Source organism: Tetrahymena thermophila, assembly GCF_000189635.1.
Source record: "Tetrahymena thermophila SB210 genomic scaffold scf_8254548, whole genome shotgun sequence".
Lineage (NCBI taxonomy): Eukaryota > Ciliophora > Oligohymenophorea > Hymenostomatida > Tetrahymenidae > Tetrahymena > Tetrahymena thermophila.
In genome coordinates, this window is record NW_002476319.1 from 355,173 (window position 1) to 380,247 (window position 25,075).

At 22.1% G+C, this 25,075-nt stretch overlaps 4 protein-coding genes across 4 annotated transcripts; 3 read left to right on the forward strand and 1 right to left on the reverse strand. All coding sequences in view use genetic code 6, as the record gives it.

Moving 5' to 3' along the window:
- Window positions 1-2,637: 2,637 nt before the first annotated feature.
- TTHERM_00316880 (transmembrane protein, putative) lies at window positions 2,638-7,864 on the forward strand (the record flags this gene model as incomplete). Its single annotated transcript, XM_001021369.2, has 6 exons — window positions 2,638-2,695; window positions 2,768-3,017; window positions 3,095-3,334; window positions 4,310-5,130; window positions 5,241-5,384; window positions 5,493-7,864. The coding sequence occupies 6 exons, from the start codon at window positions 2,638-2,640 to the stop codon at window positions 7,862-7,864; spliced, it is 3,885 nt and encodes a 1,294-aa protein (XP_001021369.2).
- Window positions 7,865-8,976: 1,112 nt separating this feature from the next.
- On the reverse strand, window positions 8,977-9,978 carry TTHERM_000316899 (hypothetical protein; the record flags this gene model as incomplete). The annotated part of the gene is made up of 2 exons (XM_012798936.1): window positions 8,977-9,535; window positions 9,599-9,978. 2 exons carry the CDS (start codon window positions 9,976-9,978, stop codon window positions 8,977-8,979), a joined length of 939 nt encoding a protein of 312 aa, XP_012654390.1.
- A 1,526-nt stretch (window positions 9,979-11,504) lies between these two features.
- Window positions 11,505-14,300, forward strand: TTHERM_00316900 (Myb-like DNA-binding domain protein; the record flags this gene model as incomplete). Its single annotated transcript, XM_001021371.3, has 2 exons — window positions 11,505-11,577; window positions 12,637-14,300. The coding sequence occupies 2 exons, from the start codon at window positions 11,505-11,507 to the stop codon at window positions 14,298-14,300; spliced, it is 1,737 nt and encodes a 578-aa protein (XP_001021371.3).
- A 5,558-nt stretch (window positions 14,301-19,858) lies between these two features.
- TTHERM_00316910 (hypothetical protein) lies at window positions 19,859-24,471 on the forward strand (the record flags this gene model as incomplete). The annotated part of the gene is made up of 17 exons (XM_001021372.4): window positions 19,859-19,922; window positions 19,998-20,098; window positions 20,186-20,280; window positions 20,348-20,405; window positions 20,513-20,602; window positions 20,683-20,813; window positions 20,868-21,140; window positions 21,193-21,313; window positions 21,387-22,216; window positions 22,266-22,437; window positions 22,494-22,598; window positions 23,085-23,157; window positions 23,213-23,605; window positions 23,797-23,915; window positions 23,992-24,081; window positions 24,134-24,197; window positions 24,260-24,471. Exons 1-17 carry the CDS (start codon window positions 19,904-19,906, stop codon window positions 24,469-24,471), a joined length of 2,946 nt encoding a protein of 981 aa, XP_001021372.4. The 5' UTR covers window positions 19,859-19,903.
- Between the last annotated feature and the right edge of the window lie 604 nt (window positions 24,472-25,075).

The window sequence follows — 25,075 nt, forward strand, 5'->3', positions numbered from 1 at the left end:
AAAGAATTTATTTTTTAAATAAATTTAATCAGGTAAAAAGTAAAATTTACCTTTAAATAATAACTCTCAAAAAAAAACATCTAATCTATAAATACAAATAAACAATTCCCTTAAATCCGCACATAAAAATACATACAAGCATAATTAAAAAATATAGAAACACGTAAATGATTATAATAATAACTACAAAAATCTCTATTAAAATAATTACTCTCAAAAATATAAAATTAATTAATTATTTATTATACCTCTCTCAAAATTTTTATCATAAAAAGTATTTTTTTTAGTATTTACTAATTTATATTTTAAATTGTTATCTAAATTTAAGATAATTAAATATTATACAACATAAAAGTATATCTAAATTTCATTTTTCCAAATAATTTGAGGTTAATTTTATCTCTAAAAAGGACATAAGTATCTAATGGATTACTTCTTTTTGTTTAAACAAATATCTTTATCAAAATTTTGAAGTACATTTAAAGCATTATCTTACAACTGGATAAATACAAATTTCTTATAACAAAAATAAATGAGAAATTAAATGGATTATGCCTTGATTTAATAACAATAAAGAATTACTTAGTAAAAGTGTATTTCCCAGTTTTAAGCTGAATTATATTTAAGAAAATTCACAAATAAAATTAAAGTAAATTTAAGAGCTTTTTAAAAAAAATTTATTTTATAAAAAGCAAATTTTAAAGTTTCTTGCTAATAGTCAAATGAATTATTTATTTATTAATTTAATCAATTAGAGTGCATCATAATGATCACTAAAATTCTTTTAATTTTTTAATATGGATTTTGTTAAAAATATAACATTTATATTAAATTAAAGAAATTTAAGTAACAAACAAATGGTTTCTTAAATAAAAACAAATAAAAATTAACAAAAATATAATTTGAATTTTATCTAAAAATTATGAAATACTAGCGACCCAATAATAATTTTTATAATCAGTAAAAACAATTTTCTTTAAGTTTTTGCAAATAATAATTTCTTAACTCTAAATCAATCAAGCTATTCAATTGATATTTCAATAAAAAAGTTTACACAAAAAATAAAATTAATATTAAGATTTTTGTATGTAGGTAATAAAAAAATAACAAAGATACTCGTAAAAATAAAAAATAATTGAAAGTTTTTAGATATTAATACATTAATTTTAATATAAACATATTTTTTAATTTATTTGTAAGAATATGCAATCTGAACTCAGTGAGAACAATTAAATAAATAGACCAACAGACAGATATTCATCACAATTTTTGCAATTCTGTGCTTTATAAAAATAGTTATTTAACACTTTAATAAAATAGATTATTGCTAACAAATGTAAATAATATTGCCTTAAAATTAGAAAAAAGCTATTTAAAAAAATTTGATTATCTTTCATTTAAAAATATATTTAGTCATGTTGATGAAATGATATTTTTATTAAGTCAAGGTAAATATAGTAAGCTAAAGAAATAATTTATTTTTATTTTTTCGAAAAACTGTTAATCCTCATAAATTGTAAAACTCATGCCTCTCTTAAGTAAAATTTTGGACGTAATAAATAGATTCTGATTGATGGAGGGGAAAGAAATTTATTTCATATTAAGGACTGATTTTTACAGTATATTTTAATAAATATTTATTCTTTTAATTTCAAAATAAGATATTTTAAAATACATATTCTTATTGCTAACCATAACTTTAGGAGAAAAAAGAATAAAAAATTAAGATTTTTATATAAAATTAATTTATTTACTCTAGTTTTACTACATAAGAGTTTCATTAAAATTTTCAAAATTTCATAATTTTACAAATTTTATTGATAATATTTTCAAAACCAAATAGGAAATTGACATTTTTTACTCATAACTAAAATAATTGTTGAAATGAATATTTGTGTTATTTTGTGAATTCTTTATAATTTAAATTCTAAATAAATAATATTTTTTACTTCTTTTTAAACTTATTTCTAGCTAATCAAAAGTTTCTTTGCACAAGTTTGGGAAGTGTAAGGAAGATTCAAGTCCAGAGTGGAAATAGATGAATCTCTACTTACACACCTGAGTTTTATCAATAACAAATACATCTCACAAGTATACAAGTATGGGTTTTAGGATTGAGAATAAAAAACTCTGAAAAATTCATTTACTCAAAAAACTACTGCTAAGATTATAATTTGTTTTGCTTTATTCAACATTTACTTGAATATTTCTTAGTTTAAAAAAACTTTAATGATTCTATTTTTTAGATTAAAAAATATAAAGAATTATTTTACTCAATTATTAATTTGTCTTGTAAAATAGAATTATTGTCAACAGATAAGTAGTGTGTCAATATATATATGTTAAATGAAAAATTAGAATAAATAGTCATTACAGTGTAATAAAAATGTTAAATGTATTTTATTAAATAATTTATTATTTAATTATTTTTTTATATCCTAAAACTAAATAGTAAACTTACATTGAATGAATAAATTTGTTTAAATATTTCAAGCTCTCTAGATATTTTTGTAAAATTGAATCTAAACCATCTATCTATCTATTTATTTATATAATCTTTTTTAATACAAAGAAAGATTTATATATTTATTTTCTTAACTATTTCAAAATTTATAATAACTAATACAATAGAAAAATATGAGAACAAGCCTTTTTTTAGTAATATTAATATATTTATTATCACCGCTCTAAGCATGTAAAGCATTATATAGACTTAATTCTTCTTTATTAAGCTTAGCCTTACTATTTTTTGCTTTAATAATAATAGAATCTGGTTGGAATGTTTAGTATAATTTTTTTACTACAAGTACTTTCAATTCAGATTAGAGTTGGACAATTTCAAATTAAGCAAGTGCTAATAGCTAGTTTTTTTAATGTGCAGCTAACAGTATTTACGGGGGACCAAATGTTTTTGGGTTAAGCTCAACAGGTAGCTAAACTTTTATTACAAGTCCACTTTTATCGTTTCCTACTCATAATTTGATTTAATTATAGCTTACAGTTTATGGATTTGATAGGTAAAATAATTATGAGAATATAAAAAAAGTATTTCGAAATGCAGTCTTATCAATTTATTTTTGCTTTAAAAAAATAGCTGGAGCAATATAGGTAGTTAATCCACTGATAGAATAGAAATTTATGATACGATATCTTCATAATTGTTATAAACAATATAATTTAATCCTTCAAAAATTACTTCTATTTGTTCTGTAGGGCACCAAGAGAATAAAGTAGTATAAACAGTAATATTAAATCATCAATCTCCTTCAATAGTGATACAAATAAAGGGTTATTAAACATACAACGCTGCACAGTAATCTTGGGGTATAAGAGAGTAAATAATAAAACTTTAGTCTTTTATTAATTATTTCATATTTAATTAAAGAATAATTTAAACTGAAGCATTTATTTTGAATAATTTAATTTACATTTAGATTCAAAAATATTTAAGAATAAGCCAAGCATCACCATAAATAAACATTTTGATTAAAGATATTTTTGAAATTTGATTTACATAAATTTACAATTTATTTGAAATTACTAATAATATAATTTTTTATTTTAATGAAAATGTATTAGTTCTTTAAAATGTTTTAAATTTTTTGATAATCTTTTCAATAAATAAGAATTTAGTTGCTAAATAAAAGTAATAAATAATTAACTAACTAACTAACTTTGAGGATTTATCAATATTAATAAAAAATTAAATACCTTTAAGAACTTTAAACAAGATTTAAAATTATTGAAGAAATAAATTTTTTTATTTTAAAACAATTTATAAATGAAAGAAAAAATATAAATTAATTATTTTATATACTCTCATCAATAATTAAAAAAGCTGTTAAAACAATCAAAACTTTTACAGATAAAAATGAAAGAAAATAATTTTTAGTTTAAAAAATAGAAAATGAAATAAACTGTAATTTAATTTTTAATAAGGTATATTTATTTTTTAGAATCTAAAATAAATAATTATTATTGACAAAAAGGAAAATAAAGAGTTTAAAATAATTTAAAAATTTTATACAAAATTTATTTATAAATTTTACATAAAATAAATTCAATTAATTTTAAAAGTAATTAAGTTTTATTTAATAATATTTCAATATTTCTTTTTAAACTATATTTTATCTATCAATCTATTCCTTGTTAATAATTAAATTTTTAGTTTACATAAAATGCCTAAATTATTTTTAAAAACGTTAAATAAAATGCGTTAAGCATACTGAACCAGTTTCGAATAATATCTTATCATTTTATTATATATTATAGCTGTAAAAAATTTAATTTATAACTTTATTATAAACAGCTTTATTATAAGCTGGGCATAGATGGATTAATGTCCTGTGTCTTGTGTTATTTGCCAAGCCAATAAAAATTGTATTTAATGCTATCCAGGATATTTTTTAACCTAACCAATTCCTTTGAGTGTATGTGTAAAAGTTTGTCCCACTGGTTATTTTGGAAATACTAGTACAAATACCTGCTAGGCATGCCATAATTCTTGTTAAACTTGTTTTGGAGCTGCATTTAATTAGTGCTTAACATGCGACTTAAGTATTTATACTTTTGTTCCATAAAGAGGAACTTGTGAATGCTTAGAAAATCACTTTTACTCTCCAGGGTTAGGATGCATACCTTGTGATAAGAGTTGTGAAAATTGTGATAATACCACTTCTTGTTTATCATGCAAAATAGGCTATTTTTAAACTACCTCTCCTCTATGCTCGCCTTGTGAAGAATAATGTGAATCATGTAGTTCTATTTCATCTTGTAACACATGCTCAAAATCTAAAAACAGATAGCTAGTTACAATTTCTTCCACAAAAAATAATTGCCAATGCACCTAATCTTATTTCGAAAGGTTTTAAAGTGCCTATTTTGATAGTAGTCTAACAAGAGCTGATTACTCCAGCTCTAGCTATGGTTCTTGTTTAGCTTGCCCAAGTGGTTGTTTGGATTGCGTAAACGAAGTTTAATGCACAAAATGTGTTTTAAATGATCACAGAATTTTCACTAATAACATGTGTTATTGCTAACAATTATACAAAGATGACTCTGTCCTTCATAAGTGCTAAAGCTATGATCCTGATGGTACTTAACAACTACAAATAACTATGACTTCTATAGGTAAAACTCCATTTTTATTCTTAGTTTAATATTTGATTTTTATTTTTATTCATCATTTTTTAAATTTATTCTCATCATTTTCATAATTAAAAATTTAATAAAAATTTCAGCTGGCGCTTCCGCTGTCGCTGCGTTACCAACATTGATTCTTGGGAACCCTGCTTTTTTAATATCTTTTGTAGATATTATTCAGATAATTAGATATATTTTATACGTTGATGTGAGATATCCAGACTTAGTAGTGTCATTTTTTAGTAAATTTTTTTGCATTAATACAAATTTTTACAAAGAATGGAAGCATAATTTGAATAAAGTTTTTTTTTTATGTTTTAATATTTGATTATTATTTTATAAACAAAAAGAAATGTTTGATGTCTTTGATGCTTCATTTATTCCTTCTATTGTTGACGAGAATAGTTATATTTTGAGAACTTCAAATGGTTTCTATTACAATTAAGTTGATGGTCTATTCTTGAGAAACTCTAACCAGTACATTTTGATCTTTATAGTTTTGGCAGTTATATATATTATTCTAAAAATATTGGAGAGGTTATTTTTGAAGGCAAACCTTTCGATAGCTCCTGAGGAATCAAATGTGAAAAATAAAACATTTCATAATTAAAAAGTAATTTAAAAAGGTTAGCAACTTTAAAAATAAAATAAAAATTTGCTCTCTGGTGATTCAAAAAAGAAAACAGAAGCTAAAAAAAATTTAAATAATTAAACCCCTCAAATTTCTGGGAAAGAAAAGTGCAAATTATTTTTAAAAAAGGCTGTTGAGTTTTTTGAATGGGGTATTTTCTTAGGTTGCTTAGAAGCAGCTTACTTAAATATAACTACTTTTACTTTTTTATAATTGTAAAATGCAGGTGTAAGCTTAGCTGTTGAATTTATTTCATTTTTTGTATCCTTCATTGTCTTAACCGTTTTAATAGGTTTTTTGATAACCGTTTACGCTATAATCTAAAGAATACTTGATATCCATAAGCAAAGTGGCCTTTTCTTTTTAAATGAGAATTCAAATTTTCAAGCAATAATCACGACATATGAAGAGGAGTAAGAGTAAATAAAAGCTAATGATAATTTTTAAAAGTCTTTTGCTATGATTTACAGCTTATTTGTTCCTGGATAGATATTGTAGTAAGGTTATTATCTCATCGTAGCAGCTCGTAAATTTATTTTTTCTTTCTTTCTTGTATTTGCTTACGAAGTTCCTGGTTTAATTTTAAGTGTCTGGATAGTGCTAAATATATTTATGATTGTAATTCTCATAAAGTACAAACCATACAAAAAATTTCTTTTTACTGCAAGAGACATCGTATCTGAAGCATGTTTCATAATAATCCATTGTCTTACATACCCATTTTTATCATCTGATTTTGTTTATGGTGCGAGTAACTAAGATGATTACTAAGGATTAGGAAGAGCCATAGTCGCTTTCTCTTTGATCATAATTATTATTCACTTGATTTGTCTAATTTATGAAGCAATTATGACCTTAATTGAGTTCTTCAAGCCTAAAGAAATTATACCTCCAACACCAATAATACCAACAACACCCAATCCAAGTCCAATTCCAAAAGAACCTATTATCCTCACAGAATATTAAAAGCTCAAGCTCGGATTAAGAAAACAGAAAAAATACATCAAATTAGAAGAGATCCATAAAGAAAATTTTTCACAAGAAATTAATAAACAATATTTTGATAAGTTATAATAACTTGAAGACATGATGGCTTAGACAAATGATGAGAATGAGTTTGAAATTTTAAAAAAACAATATGATTAGCAGGTTTTCTTGCTTAATTTAAGTAATCGCTTATTTGAATATGTAAAAGAAAATCCAAATGCAACAATAATATCATAAGCTGATATAGGAAGCCTTCTTCCAGCTCAGCTTTATAATTTAAAAAAAAATAATGCAAACACATTACAAGAATCTGAAAAACAGTAAAATAATTAAACATTTTAATAAAACGTAGTATAAATACATACGAATAATCAAATCTTTTACTAGTAGCAATAATAGAAAAATATTTATTCGAATTAAGATGTTAATAATAATTTTCCTAATTAAAATCATGAATAAAGCAAGACTAATTAAAACTAATCATAAATTGATAATAATAACGCTTAATTAGTTGAAATTGACAAAAATAACTACTAATAAGTTAATAACAGTGCAGTTAATAACTAATAAATTCAAGATGTTAACACTAACGCTAACGCTTAGATTAAAAGTTAAATATTACCGGATAAAAAAGTAATTAATGTCTAAAATTAAGAGTAATCATAACAATATAGCCATATCTAGCAAAGCAACCTAAATGCTTAAAACTAGTATTAGCAAAATCAGTAGTAAGTAGTTTAAGGTGACTAATTTGTTTAGCTTTAGAACGAACAGAAACAATTTACTGTATAAATGAATAAATCATAAATTTAGAATTCAAATCACCGATATTCACAAGAAATTGAATAACAGGATGATTTCATGTATTATGATTAAACTTTTTATAATCAAAGCACACAATATCAACAGTCAAAAAAGGATGCTCATAGCCCAAAGAAATAATAAATTTAAGAACAGAGTAATTCGAAAATTATAAATATGTAGAGCCAAAATTAAGAATCATAATCACCTAAAAAGAGAAAATATTAAAGACAAATAAATCCCATAAACGCTCCCAGAGTAGAAAACATAAATAATGCACTAAAAAAAATTAATTATCAATGAATTATAAAAATAGAGTTTTATTGATTGTTTAATAACTCAAAATGATTTATATTATTTTTACAGTAACTTTAAATTAATTTTTAATGTCATCTTAAAGATATAATTAATTACACATTCAAGCAGAAAATGTTTCTAAACAATTGAAATATGTTTAAAGCTAATTATTTATTTAAAAAATGAGAAATTATTCTTTAATTTTAAAAAAATTTAATGGGTAAAAAGCTTTAAAAACAGGGATTTCTTATATAATAAAATAAGTAATTAGCTTTAATAAGATTTTATTTTAGAATTTAGATTTGATAAATTTTATTTTAGAAATTTTTATTTTGATTAGAATAAATTTAATTTCGATAAATTTTATTTTGTGAGTGATTAATCAAATAGACTTAAGCAATAATTATATATTTTAAGATAATTATATTATTTGTTTATTTATTGAAATACTAATAAAATAACTATTAATCTTTCTTTCCTTTATTTCAATAATTATTTCATTTAGTGTGGTTTTTTTATTTTGAGCAAGATTATTCTTTGCTGATTTAGCATTAGTCATTCATTCGTACATTCATTTATTCGCTCATGAAACAATTTGAACAGCTAAAAAAGTTTTTGTTTAATTATGATTACGCATTATAAAAAATTTAGATTAGATAATTTAATTAATTAATTAAAAATTCATCTTTATTCCTCCAACAAAAGCTGATTCAAATATATCGTCAGAGCGAAAGAATGAGGTATCTGATCTGAAAGATTTGACAATTATTATTTCAAACACTAGACAATATGTGGTCAAAAGCTAATATAAAAGTTATTAAGGAATGGTGATTTTTAAAAAAATTTAAATAATCCTCTAATTATAAAAATGTGATTGTATTTTAGGCACTTGAAATTTTATTTACATGACGAATATTGTATTCATTAAAGAGCTCTTTAATTTTATTTGATTTTTAAAATCGCTGAGTAGGTATTATGTTAAGTTTTTTTTGTTTTTTCAAGATAATTTAGTGGCTCAAATAGATTATTGCACACATGAATACTAATATAGTTATAATTTTGTGTCAGTTAATCCTGTATGAGTGATTTTTAAGTAATTTAATTAACTGTGTGTAGTTTCAATAGTTTTATAAATACGTAATAATTATTTATGTGAACGCCTAATTTGCATAATTAATCTCTAATTTAAATTAGATTTTATAACATTAGACTTGCGTCACAGTAATCTTTATTTTATAGACGAATGCTATACTTATAAGCTGATAGCTATTATTTTGTTATTTCACTAGTGACATTTATAAATGTAAGTAAATGTAAGAAGAAAATCGCTTTAATTAAGATCTAAAAATGTAAAAAATACAAAAAGTTTTATGTGAAATTCTTTTTTCATAGTAATATTTAACACTGCAAATATAATCCATGTAATTTGAGTGTTTTGATTCAAAATTTCTATAGAGACATATCAATATTTAGCTAAGAGTGATTGCTATTTGAGTGGATTTATTTTTAGAATGATCAATATTATTAAAAATAATAATCAACTTTTATTTTATTATATCAAAGTTGAAAGTTAAGCTCAAAATTTATTATGTCTCCGTTCTTACAGTTAATAATAAAAACAATTATTGAATTCTTTATATTAAATCTATCTATGAAGTGAAGTATTTAATAAAGCTACTATTTTAAATAAAGTTAAGTTTTTCAGTATTATAAATGTGAAATAATTAATAAATTTTACACATTTTAAATGAGTTTTACTCACATTTGCTTTTTTACATCTATTTTTGTGAATAAATTTTATTCATTAAATTATTATCAATAAGCTATTTTATTTCCAGGATTGATTTTTAGTTTGAATTGGGGAGTTATTAGCTATCTTATTTACTTACAATATATCCTTTTATATTTTTCAAAAATGAATAGTTAGGATAATTAATTGTAATATCTTTATTAATCGATTTCTTTTAGCAAGAGAGTGATATTATATCATAAGAAATTTATATTAATCCGTCATTTTTAATTATGTTTTTACTTAATGAATTCTTCAAATATATTTATTTCTGTTAAAAGTTACATATTAGTATTAAGTTTTCTCTATCATAAATTTAGCTAAATAACATTTGATACTTTAATTATTTATATAAAGTTAACATTAAAGGGTTAAATCTTTTTCCAAAAATGTTTTATTTTTTTTACTATTTATGGTTGTCATTTCATTAAATGTGTGGTTATTAACATTAAATCTTTCTTAGACAAATCAAATCAAAACAAAATAAAATTTACATTTCATCTCACCTAACTTATTTATTTATTTTTTTTACAAAAAAAATTTGATGATAGGGTTTAAAAGTACAATGATGAATTTGTTTGTAACAAGTAAAAAGCATTTATGATAAAAATACATGTTCAATTATAAAAAAATTTATAGATATAATTGTGTCATAATTATAATTTGATAAATTCTAAAGCATTAAAAAAAACAAATTTTATTGAGTTCTGGTATAATTTTGATACTAGAATGAGGTGATTACAAGTAAAGCCAATAAAAATATATTCTAAAATTGTAGTGTTTGTTTATCATTAGAAAGTAGCTCTAAATTGTAAATACCAAATATAATAAAAATAAATGTTCTTATAATAATAGCTTACTCTTATTATCTAATGAAAAATTAGGTTCTAACTTAAAAGTATTCTGGGAATCATGTACAATAAACCAGTTAAAAGAAAAAAAAATTAATTATTTTTACCTGTTAAAAGCTAAATTTGTTGCTTTAGACATACATTTTATAAAAAAAATATAGTGATACTTAATAAGTTTGAGAAAAATGTATCGATATGGGTAATGTATTAATTATCTGATTGAAATCTAAAGCCATATTTATTATTTTTAAGAATATTCTTAAATATGTTTCTTAATTAATAATTTTTGGACTGAGCTTGATAATTTTTTGTTTGTATTTGTATTTTGAAAAAATTTTATTTGGATTAAATGTCTAGGTAGTACTTGATTGGTCAAAATATAAAAATATCTTATTGAAAGAAGATAAAATGAGCTAGCAAGAATGCTTAACTAATTTTTGCGACTAGAGAGAGAATAGAATCGAAATCGTTTTTTTAAATGCAGATAGATATAAATAAAATAAGATTAATTAATTAATTAGAAGAAGCAGTAATCATGTGGAAAATAATCATTATTTATTTATTAATTTTTCTTTATTGCAATCTAATTAATTTATTAATTAATAGGTAGGCTTAAGATTTTGTATTTTCTTTCAATTTTCTTTCTTGTTCAAACTACAAATTAGATCATATATTTCCTAATTACATAGCTCATTTTAACAAATCTCAAGATCTTTACTAATATTTCAAGGTAACATCGAAACTAATCAAAAAGATATTACTAATTTCCCAAAAATTTATAATGAATTTATTGATTTTATAAAAAATCTAGCTTGAAATAATAAAAAATCTAAGTAAATACTTAAAATAATACAATTCGTTCAAGTCTGAGAATATATAACTTTTAACAATTATTTTCTTGATATCCAGTTAAAATTGCTATACAAATTTTTAAACAACAATCACATTTAAGAAAAAAAAAAAAGATATATTTGAAAATTGACTATAACTAAATAAAATTAACACAATGAAGGCATATCAAAAATTACAACAAATTAATTTAATTGAAGCAACACTGGCCTAGGAATATCCTGATTTTGGTAAATTATTTTGGTTAACTATATTTTTATTTGCTGGTATGATAGAGCATAAAGACTCAAACTTATTTTATCCATTTATTTTAAATAGTCATCTCTCTATTTTTGAATTAATTACAAATATGACAAAAGAAAATATATAAATAAATAAATATATTTATTTAAAGGTTTATGATTAGCCAATTTCAACTTCTGATTTTTAAAACTAAAAAATAAAAATTTTATTCAAAAAAAAATAAATATATTTGGTAATAAATATTAATATATCAAATTTTTTTTCTTCATAAAAATCCTTCCATATGCTATTAAGAAAAAACTTATAATTAAGTGAAGAAATAATGATAAAAATAGTGAAAAAAAATTTGATGGAAATAAGTATAAATAATTAGAAGAAAAGAAAGAGATGATAAGTTAATTCTTAAATGTAAAAGTGTTATGTTTTATTAGGAAAGAATCTATTATTATTATTATCGAATTACTTTATTAGCTTGAAAATAGAAAGAAAAATTATCAAAAGAAAAAGGAAATTTTTGATGTCTTTTTTTTAAAAAAAATAATAATGTCAAATCAAAAAAAAAATTAATAAAAACAATCAAAAGTTTGATAGATTAGTCAATTTATTAATTGCTTTCTTTGTTTCAAAAATTATGATGAAATTCAATGCAATCTAAAACAAAGCAGAAAACATTAGAAAAGAATCTTTAAATAAATAAATTAAAGGCAAAAACATATATTTAAAACCATCATCATTATAATAAAAGTCCTTTTGATGAAAGAAAGACTTGAATGGATAAATGAGTTATAGAGTCATTCAATATGTTTATTAATGAATGCGAATTTACTTTTAAAAATTAGAGAGGCGAAAAAAGATTATAATATTTTTTTAATAAATTATCCTTATTATTTCTTTTTGATAACAAAAAAAAAAATAAATAAAAACAAAGGAAACAAATAAACAAACAAAAAACTCTAATTCCTTCCTTTCAATTTCTATAATACCAGCAGACCAAAAATCACATATATTATTTATAAAACCAACTAACCAAATCATGTTTTAAATAGATATTGAACAAATTAGCCAAATGGCTAAAAAAGTTGTTGAACAATTCTCAGGCGTACGCTAAAAATCCAAATCTATCAAGAAAGATACCTCTGTTTGCTCTAGCTCTACCAATAATACTTACTTAAAAAATGCTAACAGCCTCTAAAATACTCTTAATTCAACTCAGGCTTCTTAAATCAACACAAGCTCAAATCAGACATCAAATAATTAAAACGCAAATATAAACAACAATAATAACCTTTCGATCTCCTCATCTACCACTGCCTCTATTTCTTCTATCCAAAAGAGAGTTAAATTCACTCCTTAGGAAGATGAAATCATTTTGAAGTATGTTTAAAAGCATGGTAAAAAGTGGTCAGAAATCTCTAAGAGATTACCTGGTCGTACTGAAGTTATGGTTAGAAACCGCTACTACGTTAAGATCCGCAAACTCAGCAAGGAAAAGGACAACTGCACTGGCGATTACAATTAAATTGATGAAGCTGGACTTTTTAATGCTGAAAACTCCTCTTTAGATTTGAACAACGAACAAGCCTCTGATTTGTTCCTTGGAAATTCTCAAAGCGCTATTTCTAAGAATTAATCAACTAATCTTCAATAATAGCTCTCCCTCAAAGATGAAAAATAAAGATCTGATTAATTTGAAATATAAGGTAGTCCAGACACTCACTTTTTATAGGATAGCAATAATTTTTCTTCTCTCAACTACCACAATCTTCACGATGCAGAAATGATTTTTGATAGCCCTGTGAAGTAAAGTATTTTTGAAGAGCACGGTTTGTTGCATTTTAATTAGCACAACGCAAACTTGAAGATTACTAGCATGCACAATTTTGATGAGCAGATTCACAATTATCAAAACAAGGACTAGCATTTATTCGATTCTGCAGTTAAAGATTTCCCTTAAAACAATTAAAATTCTAATTTTTATGAACATGCTCATTTGAATTCAAACATTAATTAAAATAGCGATTTCTATGATAAATCTGCTCTCCTTTAAAATCAATAGTGCACATAACTACCTTTCTAAAACGGTATTGGCGCTTTTGCTTTGCACCAAGAAGAAGATGATTTCTTCGAAGAAGCTAACAAGCCATTCAAACTTCCTAAAATTTATCTTCCTGAAGACGACCTTAATGATATCTCTTCTTTATTGCCTCCAGTAGGACAAATGGAATTTAATGGTTTGAATAATGCAAATTCAATTAATATAAATAATAATATCATTAATAGTAACAATAATAATGCTACTCAGATAGACTCTACTAAACAAGAAAAAATCTAATTTTTATAAAATCAAATCAGTATGATAGAAAATATGCTCAACATGTGTAAGGACGAAATCATAAGAGAATTCGCCTAGAGAAAATCTGTCTCCACAAATGCTGATGTCTCTAATAGTTCTGCAACTCCTTTCTAACAGCTCGAGATTGTAAAGAATGAAGATTGCACTGACCAATAGTAGCAAGATGATATCTTCAATCGACTTCAAAGCTTTGAAAATTAGCATTAATTTGCTAACACTTCTATGGAACTAGAAGATGTAAGCAATAAAAATTAGTATGTTTTTGAACACGACGGACACGAATTAAACATAGCTGAAAATTTCAATTATCATTTGAATGAATAAAATCAAATGATCACTAGCTTAAACAATTTCTGATTAAATTTCTTAGTCTCCCTCCATTAATCTTCTACCTAGTACTTCATTTAGTCTTTTTCTTACTTCTTCATGTCAAGCATTTAGAAGTATGCTTAATGATTTCAAATGGGGTAGTAGTTAACATAAAACTTATACTTAATAAAAATAAACTCAATCAAATAAATAAATAATTGAACAAATAAATTAATTAATTAATACACATCAAAATTTAATACCATCAATAATTAATTAGAGCTAATATAAATAAAGTTAATGAAATGATAAATTATTAAAACAAAATTAAATAATTATTCAATCATTCAGTTCAAATGATTTAATTCTGTATGCCGTCGTCTGTTGTCTGCCCACTCAAATACAAAAGCAACTCACTAACATAATTATTAAAATTCAAATTTTCTTTGAATAATGCTGCAAGCTAGCAAAAATTAGTGAGTAATTTATTCAATTTCTATTTAAAAGCTTGTGATATTTTGGATGAATAATTAGCTAAAACTTATTTTACTTGTATTCATCAATTTCTAAAAGTATAAACAAATGCATTACAAGCTCAGACATTAACATATGCACTTATGCTCTACCTACCTATCTACATAAATAAATAAATAAACACAAACAAACAAACATACCTACCCCTAATTAATTAATTATCTTACTACAATTAATTATATTTCATCATAATAAAAATTAAATTTAATACTAACGACAATAATAAAAGAAGTATTCTAGCATGACACAGAATAATTTAGCTCAGCTTGATTACAAACAACAAACAAACAAATAAATAAATACATCAGTTAACTAATTTAATAAATAAATGAATAAATTAATAATCTTAATATTTTTACTATTTATTTATATATACTCTACTCGATTTATATGTTAAGTTTCACACTTTCTAAATTATTTTTAACACACTCCACACAAACATCTTAGAACTCAATTAATATATATATATATCACCTCTCACTTAATTTATTTATCCTTTCATCGATCGATGTGGAAAATTAGTTAAGTAATACAAAAATCCTTTAAATTGTAAAGCTAATTTAATCTTACATATTTATATATATACTTAATACAGCATTTGTAATTCAGTTTGAAAATTATAAAGTCTGTTTATTTGATTTTCAAACTTTGATTAACAACTTATTTATTGATTGATTTATTTATTTGTTTATTTATTTTCTAAACTACTTCTTGAAAAATCAATTCATGTGTTTGAAAGAAATATTTATAGACATACAAACAAACATAGCTTTTTCGATGAAAAATAATCTTGACAGTTAAAATAAGCTAAAAATATGAACAAAAATTGGATTAAATTAATTTTCAATTTAAGCTTAGAACAAGTAAGCTTTGGTAACTTCATAGTTTTTAGTAAATTTTTTGCAAGTCTTTGTGTAATATAATCTAATCCTTATTAATTATTTAAAATAAATTGCTGACGCATCATCTTATAAAAACTAATAAATTTTGGCATCATATGCCTAACTATCCTGCGTTAAGACTTGTTCAGACTTAATTTCAGAAAAAGAGTCTTAACTCATAATTTTTCAATTTCATCTTTCGGTTTAATTCACTCATATTCAACCATTTCCAAAATAAAAAATCTTTAAAATATTCTTTTTTTTTCTATTACTTAAATTGTACATTTCAAATTAGAATAACCAGCCCCAACTTAAAATATTTGGCAAACAAAATAACGCAAATTAAACCAATTAAATTTAAATAATCCAAATATACAATATGATTGATTGATAGATTTCATTTCACAGATAATTCCACATTAATCATAAGAAACAAATAACGCTAAAAGATTTTTATAAAATATTTCAACTGTTTTATATTTTAGTCATTTTATTTAATCAGCTTATCTTTTAATTTCACTTTATACCCATTCTAATATATTAATTTACTTCGAACTAAAGTATAAATCTCCTATCAAATTTTATTTGGACCTAAAAAAATATAAGGCTATTTCAAATAAAACACTTAAAAACCCTTTTTTTAATAAATGTATTATAATATGTTATAGCACTAGATATAAATTATTTCGTAATTAATTTATGTTATAAAAGATATATTTAATCTACATCTGGAATCAGCTCGCTAAAATCTTTTTTATATTGATCAATTAAAAGTAGTAAGTGTATCGATTAAGATTTCAATAGAAAATAAAATTCATTATTTTTGATTTTGAATTACATGCTTCTAATCTAAGTAAATAAAAAATCTCTTTTCCTCTAATAAAAATGATAAAAAAGATACTTTTTATTCATAGGGTGGATGGATGAATGATACTCGCCAAACAATTAATTACTGAAAAAAAATAAAAATAAAGTTATTAGCATTATCATTCAAATAATACAATTAATCTAGTTACTGCTATAAATATAAGGTTTGACAAATGATATTTCTGTTTAGTACACTGAAGTGATTCTAAACTTATATTACGCAATTTTAATTTATTATCACCTGTAGTGTAAATAAAAATTAATACCAAACATAAAATTGCCTAATTTCATTTTTGAAAATTACTACTTTCTTCTAAAATAAGCAAATATTTAGTCCAATCAAAATTAGTTTTGCATTGATAATAGAAAATAAAAAATTATATTTATAATTCATGCAAAGTATCGAGAATATTCTAAATTAAAAAAATTAAAATCTAAGACATTCAAATAAAAATTTTAATCATAATATTAAAAATTTTAACTTATAAAATATCATCCAGTTAAAATTCATATTTTTTTATATTTCACAAACATTTGTATGCTTTTTTTATTAATACAAAATAAATATCCCGTAATTAATAATGGCAGAGTAACTTGAATTAAATTAATTAGTTTGCAAGAAGGCATTTTATGGAGATTTGTTTCTTTCTTTGAAATAATCAAAAGAATTATTCAAAAAGTTAATTATATTTTAAGGAAAATACTTTACAATTTTATTAATATTACCCAGCATTTATTTACTTACTTATTATTATAAATAAATATTTTAAATATGGAATTATTTAATTGTAATTATTATTTAGTATATTTTCTAACTTTTTTTTATTGATTTATTTATTAACTATTATAAATTAAAGATAAGAAAGAAGACAATACTTGATAGACATTTTATTTTCTTTTCTAATTAGTACAAAAATAAATTAAATATCTGAATGAAATTGTTTTCGGGATAAATTATCTAGGTGCTAAAAATTTCCGAAGTTATATTGGTTATTATTTGTTAACATACTTGAATTAAAATTCAAAATTTTATTTTTTTCAATTAATCAGTATTATTTGTTAACTTTTTAATCTTCACTTCAAAAATACGTACAAAAAGATAAGACCTTATTCAAAATTAACATCTATATTAACACTTACTTAAAGAGAATAATATAAGCAATAATAAACCAAAATTTCTTGTAATTTTATTATTTTTGCATTTCCTTTGATGTAAATTTAACGAAGGAAATAAAAATGGTTACTAAAATATTAGGTAAATTAACACTAGAAAAAATTTAATAGAGAAATGTCATCATTAAAAAAAATATTTAACTTTTTAAGAGTCTTTACGGATTATAATTTCAAAATAATTACATGTAAATGCGTTAATTACTTGAAAAGATTAAGTAAATCTTCTTATTTTATTGTATTTTATGGTCTAATTTCTATACCTATTTGTTTAAGATTCTAACTATAAGCTAAAATAAATTTGTTAGAAACTATCAATCAATCAATAAATCTATAAATCAATTCAGCGTCAAGTATAACTAGTGATTATAATAAATTTAATTGAGCAAAATAAGTAGATAATTTGATATATTTTCATGCGATTCATTTATACAATAAATATTCTTTTTTCTAATATTTTAATAAAGAATTCTTTTCTAGCATTTTTCTTTTGTTATAAAAATTAATTTACATCTTAACTAATCTGTTTACTTACTTCCTATAAAAACAGAAAATGTTATTAATAGGTAAATTAAATTAATCCTGCTTATAAATTAACTAGTTAAAGGAAAATTAGACTTAACTTTTTTAGAACTCTTCAAAAGTCCAACTTCATATAAGCAATTGTTTCATATTTTTATTATCCTAAAATATTTTCTATAGACCTCGATTTATGGTATTTATGAGGCTATTATGTCAATTCAAATTTGTATCTTTTATAATAATTAGAAAATAGCCTAAATGTTAATTACGAAGATAGTGATAACTAAGCGCTTGCTTTACAATTTTTAATTTTACTTTTAAGAAAGGGAATAATATATTTTTTTACATAAATACAAATAATTGTTTGATTTAAAAAAAAGTGCTTAAAGTTTTTTTCAAGAGTTTAATGCAACATCAAAACAGAATTAGATAGTGTATAGAATAATAGAGATACTTTATTTCATTGTTTCTTTTGAATGGTATCAGATAAATTTTAGTTATAATAACTTTCAAATTTTACAAAAATTTGAAATTTTTTGTTTGTTATGTTTTCATTCTAAAAAATTGTTTGATTTAATCTTCTTTTCGATTTTTAAAATATTTTATAGTTGTAGACAAGAATTGTATTGATTCAAATACATTTAAGCTAAAATTACAAAAAATTAAAATTATTAGCAATTCAAAATTTAATATCCATAAGCATGAACGAATTTCATTAACTTTTTTCTACAATTTACTTTTACAAATTTTTTTGTTACAGGCAATAAAAGTAAAATAAGAATTTGCAAAACAATATTATATTGCTTACAAAGCTTAGAATCAATTCTTAGCCTCAAACAATCAATATTACTTTAATCTAAAAATCAAAATTTTATATAATACAGTATCATAATTGAATACAGATATTAGTATGTATTTCCTTGATTTTCATGTAATTATTCTTACTGATACAAATCTTTTAATAATTTTAATCTAACTTACAACAGCAAACTCTTAATTAATAAAATTTGAATAAAAAATTTTTTTTTAAAACTTTTTTGGCTTCAACTAAATTTATCTCATAATTAGAATATTATAAAAAATATTCCTTTTTGTACTGATAAAATCAATTCATTATCCAAGCAAATTTTATTTTAGATAAATTTTTCAGAGAGATCAAATAATTCTAAAAATAAATACTCAATCTAATGATTAATCTAAGCTAATTTCTTAATAAAATTTGTTTATAATTTATTTAATTTATTCTCACAATTAAATAAAAAAGCAGATAATTTAATTCTAAATATTTTTATCCAGTAAAAATAATAAAAAAATCATTCCGTAAATTAATTTATTTGCATTTGATAATAATTTTATTTTTGTTTCTATAAGAAGGTTCAGTCAGATTTTCTGATTATAAAATTTCTTGCTTTAATTAAGTTAATAACAATAATTAATAATTTTATTTAATTAAAAGCATTTAAAATTAATTTTATTTTAATAAATCAATTAATATTTTATATTTATAACAATTAGAATTGATTTAATTATAAATTAATAATTAAATTTGTTGTACTACTTATCTTAAACGTGCTTTGAAAAAAAATATTATAACTTAATCTATATTACTAAAATATAACTCTATCTTAATTTTTATCATCAGTTTTTAAAATAATCAACTTTTTTAATTATTCATAAATGAGCAATAAAGCAAGCTGTAATTTTATTTTTAAAATTAATTATTTTATCTTTACTGTGATTGCAAATTATTGACATTTTCTCTTTTCAAAAGAGCTTGACAAGGAAATTCAAGAAAAAGAGTAAGAGCTTGAAAAGCTTAAAAACGATATACGTTCCCGTTAAAAACTGCTTGAAACATTAGGCAAAATAAATGTATTAAATAAAATTAGATTTAATGATTGAAGATTTTATTGATCTTCATAATGAGCGAAATTTTAAATTTATAAAATATTACAACAGAGCAAAATAGATGATGAAGCTATTATGGAAAAAGTTAAGGCATAAACAGAAGAGATTAATCTTCTTTAGAAGCAGGTTTCTGTCTTAAACGCCAGGTAGAAATTATCCTAATTATTTATTTCAATTATTTAATTAGTGCATAAAGTAATTGAATTTTATTAGAATCTAAAAGGGAGAGGATGAAGAAGCTAAGTAGTAATTAAAGGAAAAGGATGATAAGGTTATAATTATGATTTAATAATTTTTTCTTTCAAATTAACTATAGTAGAAACATAATTTTATGGTGTAAAAATAAATGACTGAAATCTAATTTATATCAATTAAAAGATCAAAATGCTTGAATAAACTAACAAAAAACTTCTTGAGAAGAACTAAGATGACTTAATTGAAGTAAAAAGAGTAAGGTCTTAATATGAGGTAAAGCATCCTTTATGCATTAAATCCCGCTCTTTTTCCATCTATATTTTGATTGACAATATAATGATATAATAAAAAAGAAATAACTTGAACAGCTTTAAGAACAGATAAAAGACTATGCTGAGAAGCTTGCAAATGAATAAAGTTAAAATGAAGAACTATAATAAGAAATTGAAAGATTAAAGCAGCAAGGAATGAACTAAAATTAGAAGTAAGCTAATTTTATTATAGTCTATTTATTTTTCAAAAAGTTTATTAAATATAGCAACAATGAAGAGTAAGCCAATGAGCTTGCATAGATGAAGGAAAAAATGGATTAGAAAAAATTAAAGAAAAAATAGTTAAAATAGGACCATGAACAAGTAAAAAATGAGCATACTAAAATTTTAAGTGAATATAATAACCTCTAAGTTGAGTTGCATGAAATAAAAGCTTAAGCTTAAGAATTCCAAGATCAACTAAATAAAAAATAAGACTAAAATGTTAATCTTGAGAGTTAAATTACATATTTAAATGAAGAATTATCATAGGAAAAGCAGTAGATTTTTATAAAATGTTTTTTATATTAATTTTTTTTTTAATTTAAAAAGAAAATCTGAATAACAAAGAAAAGAGTTGCAAGAGGCATTTAAACAAAAAGAAGAAAATCTTAGCAAGCAGCTAGAAGAATCACTGAAATAGAGAGAAGATTTCTTTAACAAGCAAAAAGAAGTAAATCTTTAATTTAGTTTAACAATAGAATAAAAATATCTAATTTAATTTTTATATTTTTGTGATTTATTAGGAATTAATGGGTGAACTTTAAAGAAAAAAAGATTAAATTCTTCAGACAGAAGAAAAAGTTAGCTAGCAAAATATTTAGCTTTTAAACTTAGAGTAGGAAGTGTCTAATAAAAAATAAGCTTTATAAAATGTTGAATATGAATTAAATCAGTAGAAAACAATGAGCAAAGAGCTAAAAACAGAAAATATGCAAATAAAGTAAGAACTCATACTATTAAAGCAATAAAATGAAGTGAATTAAGTTAATAATTAAAATCTACAGCAAATTCTTTAATAATCGTAGCAATAACTGGAATCTCAAAAGGAATAATTTAAAAATTTATAAAAATAATTTGATGAAAAGGAAGAATAATGCTTTAATTTACAATCAGAAGTTTAAAATGCTTAAACTCTTAACTAAACACTTACATTTAAAAATAAAAATTTGTAGTAAGACTTAGATTAAGCTAATTTATAACAAAAACTTTTGAGGCAAGACATAGAAAAATCTATCTTAGATCTCAAAGAAGCAAAGTTTTAAATTGAAGACACTAAAAAAAAGGCATAAAATAATTTACTTAAAGCTCAGTAGGAATTTGAAGAAAAACTTAGAGATGAGAGAGTAAAAGCAAAGTAAGAATATGATAAACTCAAAAGCTTAGTTGATCAATAAAAAAAAGAGTAAGAAAGGTAATTCATAGAAAGAAGTAACAACTTAGAAAAGGAATTCCAGAGAATGCAGCAATAGAGAGTAGAAGAATTAGATCAGTTAAAATAATAAAAAAAAGAAGTTGAAAAAGAAAATAAAAGAATTTTATAAAATTATGAAGAGACTGTTGAAACTCTTGAAAAGTAAATTTTAAATTATCTAAATTTAATTTTATTTTGTTAATTTAAATAGATTTAAAGAAAAGTCTGAGTCGGTTATTAATTCATAGAGAAAAACTATAGCTGAGCAAAGGTAAAAGTAGGAATCATATGAAAAAAAAATTGAAGAATAAAAGAATTTTATAGAGGAGATAAAGAAAAATGTTTAGCTTTATAAAGAAGAAGCTCAAAAGCAATAATCTGATGTAAAATAAATAATATTTTATGCATTTGCTCATATTTCTCAACATCTTATATATAGAATAAAAAAATCTTGGGAAAGATAAAGTCATAATAGGAGAAGATAAAACAACTTGAAGATGAGTTAGGTAAAAGTGATATTGCAAAACTAAGAGCATAGGCAGAGGTATTCAAATTTAAATTAGAATTTGAGTTTTTATGATTGAAATATCTGAATTTAAAAGAAAAGAGAAAGTTTAAATATTTATTTTAAATAAAAGATGAATTAAACTCTTAAACAATAAATTAAATGATTAAATTTATTATAAAAGCAAAGATTAATTTTGCATTAAATTTAAGAGTAAAGGTGTAAATAGAGGAATACCTAAATATTTCATATTTTTAACTCACTCATACACTACCTAAGTTATTAACTAAAATTATATTTAAATTTCATTAAAATTGCTGATAAGAACATATTAAGTCAAAATTAAATCTTAAATTTTACTAGATACTAAAAACAAAATATCTTTAAAATAATTTAAGTTGTTTAATTTAAATTTGAATTTACTGCTCCAATTCGAAACTTTATAAAATATTTTGGTTTTTTACTATTTGATTTAGATTTTATGTTGTAGATTGGTTTGTAAAATATTTTTTGATATGAAAAAAGGCAGAAAATGTACGAAATTAAATGAAAATGTATATCAGCAAAGTAAATGATTTAGAAAAGAATATTATTCCTGGTAAATTTATAAATTTTCTTTTTATATGGGTAAATTTAATTTCTATTGTGTGTAGACTTAAAAAAGCAAATTGATGATAGGATTCTTGAAATAAAACTACTTAAAGAAATGATTACTTCAGCTAAAACAATGGTAAGAGTCAAAGACTAGGACATAGTTAGATACAAAATTAAACTTCAAGCATCAGAAAATGAGAAAAATTAGATGATAGGAGAGAGCTAATTTTTCTAAGATTAATAGTAGCTTCCTAGAAATAATTAATAAGGAATGCGAGTCTACTCAAACTAGCAATTTAATTCTCCCAACAGAAGAATTTTAGTAGCTAAATAATCTGTCAAAAATTCATCATCTGGTCATCTACCTAAGCTAAACTAAATATAAAATTCAAATAATCGTATTGGTTTTTAGAACTAAAAATAGTAACTACAATAATCAGAAGATTTATAGGGTAAGTCATTTTTATGACAAATTAATTTATTTTGCATATTTCAATGTTATTAAATATTTCAGCTAAAATTAGTTCATATTACAGAGGGATTTATAAAATAAATCTGCAAATTACATTTTCTAATTACAAAATTTTAATATTTTAGTTTTCTCATTTTTAAATAATTTAATTTGTTTAATTATTTCAAACAGCTAACTATAATGAGCTTCCAAGTGAGATTCATAAAAAACCAGAATAAATTGGATAGTATGATGAAAATAACAAAGAGGAAAATTGGAGTGAAATATTTGACAAATAATCAAAGCAAGGAGTAAATAAATTTTATGATTTCTATAAATATTTATGAAGTTTGAATTTAAATTAAAAAAATTGTAACATAAAATTAGGGAACCCCAACAAAAAATCATGCTATTAATAGTAAAGAGTAGCTGGATCTGATCAAAGAAAGAGCAGATGAGAATATGCATACCGATAAAGTAAAAAGTATATGATATAGACATAAATTTAAACACACATAATAAATAAAAGGAACCAAGAAAAAAATCTAAACCTACTTCTTAAAATGAGATAGAATAATCTAAAACACAAGATAGTACTAGATTGATTAAGATATTAATATGATCTCAAATTTATTTATTAATTTATTTTTATTAGAAAAATCTACTAAGGGATCAAAGGCTTCCAAAAAGAAAGTTGGGTCAAAAGTTGAAAATGGTGAAGAAGAGCTAAGAGATGACTTAGAAAGTGATTTGGAAGAAGATGAGGATTTCGAGAGAGATGATACTTTGCAAAAGGAAGAAGATAATAATCAAGAAACAGAGGAATAAGATAGATAAGAAGATGACTAGATGGTTGAAGAGGATTGATTTTATTTATAAAGAATATGATTTAATTTAATTTAAATCTCTAAGCAGATTTAATTAATATTTATTAAAATAATTAAATGGCTAAATAATATTATTTATTTATTTTATTTTATTTACTATTTACCTACATCTTAAAGTCAAATAATTTTTTAAAAAGTATATTTTTCCACTAAAAAAGTTGTTTTTGATATGATAATACTATCCAGAATATAATTTGTTTGGAATATTAAAAAATGAATTTTAAACATTAAATTATTTTTATTTAGGATAGCTTGAACTAAACTATATTCTTAATCATAAAATAAAATTAATTTACAACTTTAAATTTTATCTAATTAAACAAATATTTAATTTGATTGCCTTTACGTTTATGTCAATCTAATATTTGTTAAAATAATGAATTGGCTGATTTATATAATAATATATTTTAACTACCTACTTATTCTTTACAGCTAAGCTATTTTTAACAAAATTAAATTTTCTACTAAAAAGCTTTTTCTAATTACGAAATCAAATAAAAAGTGGTTCATAATATTCATTAAAATTTTAAATATTAAATAATATTTAATAACTACTATTTGTGCTTAACAAGCTTTATAATAAT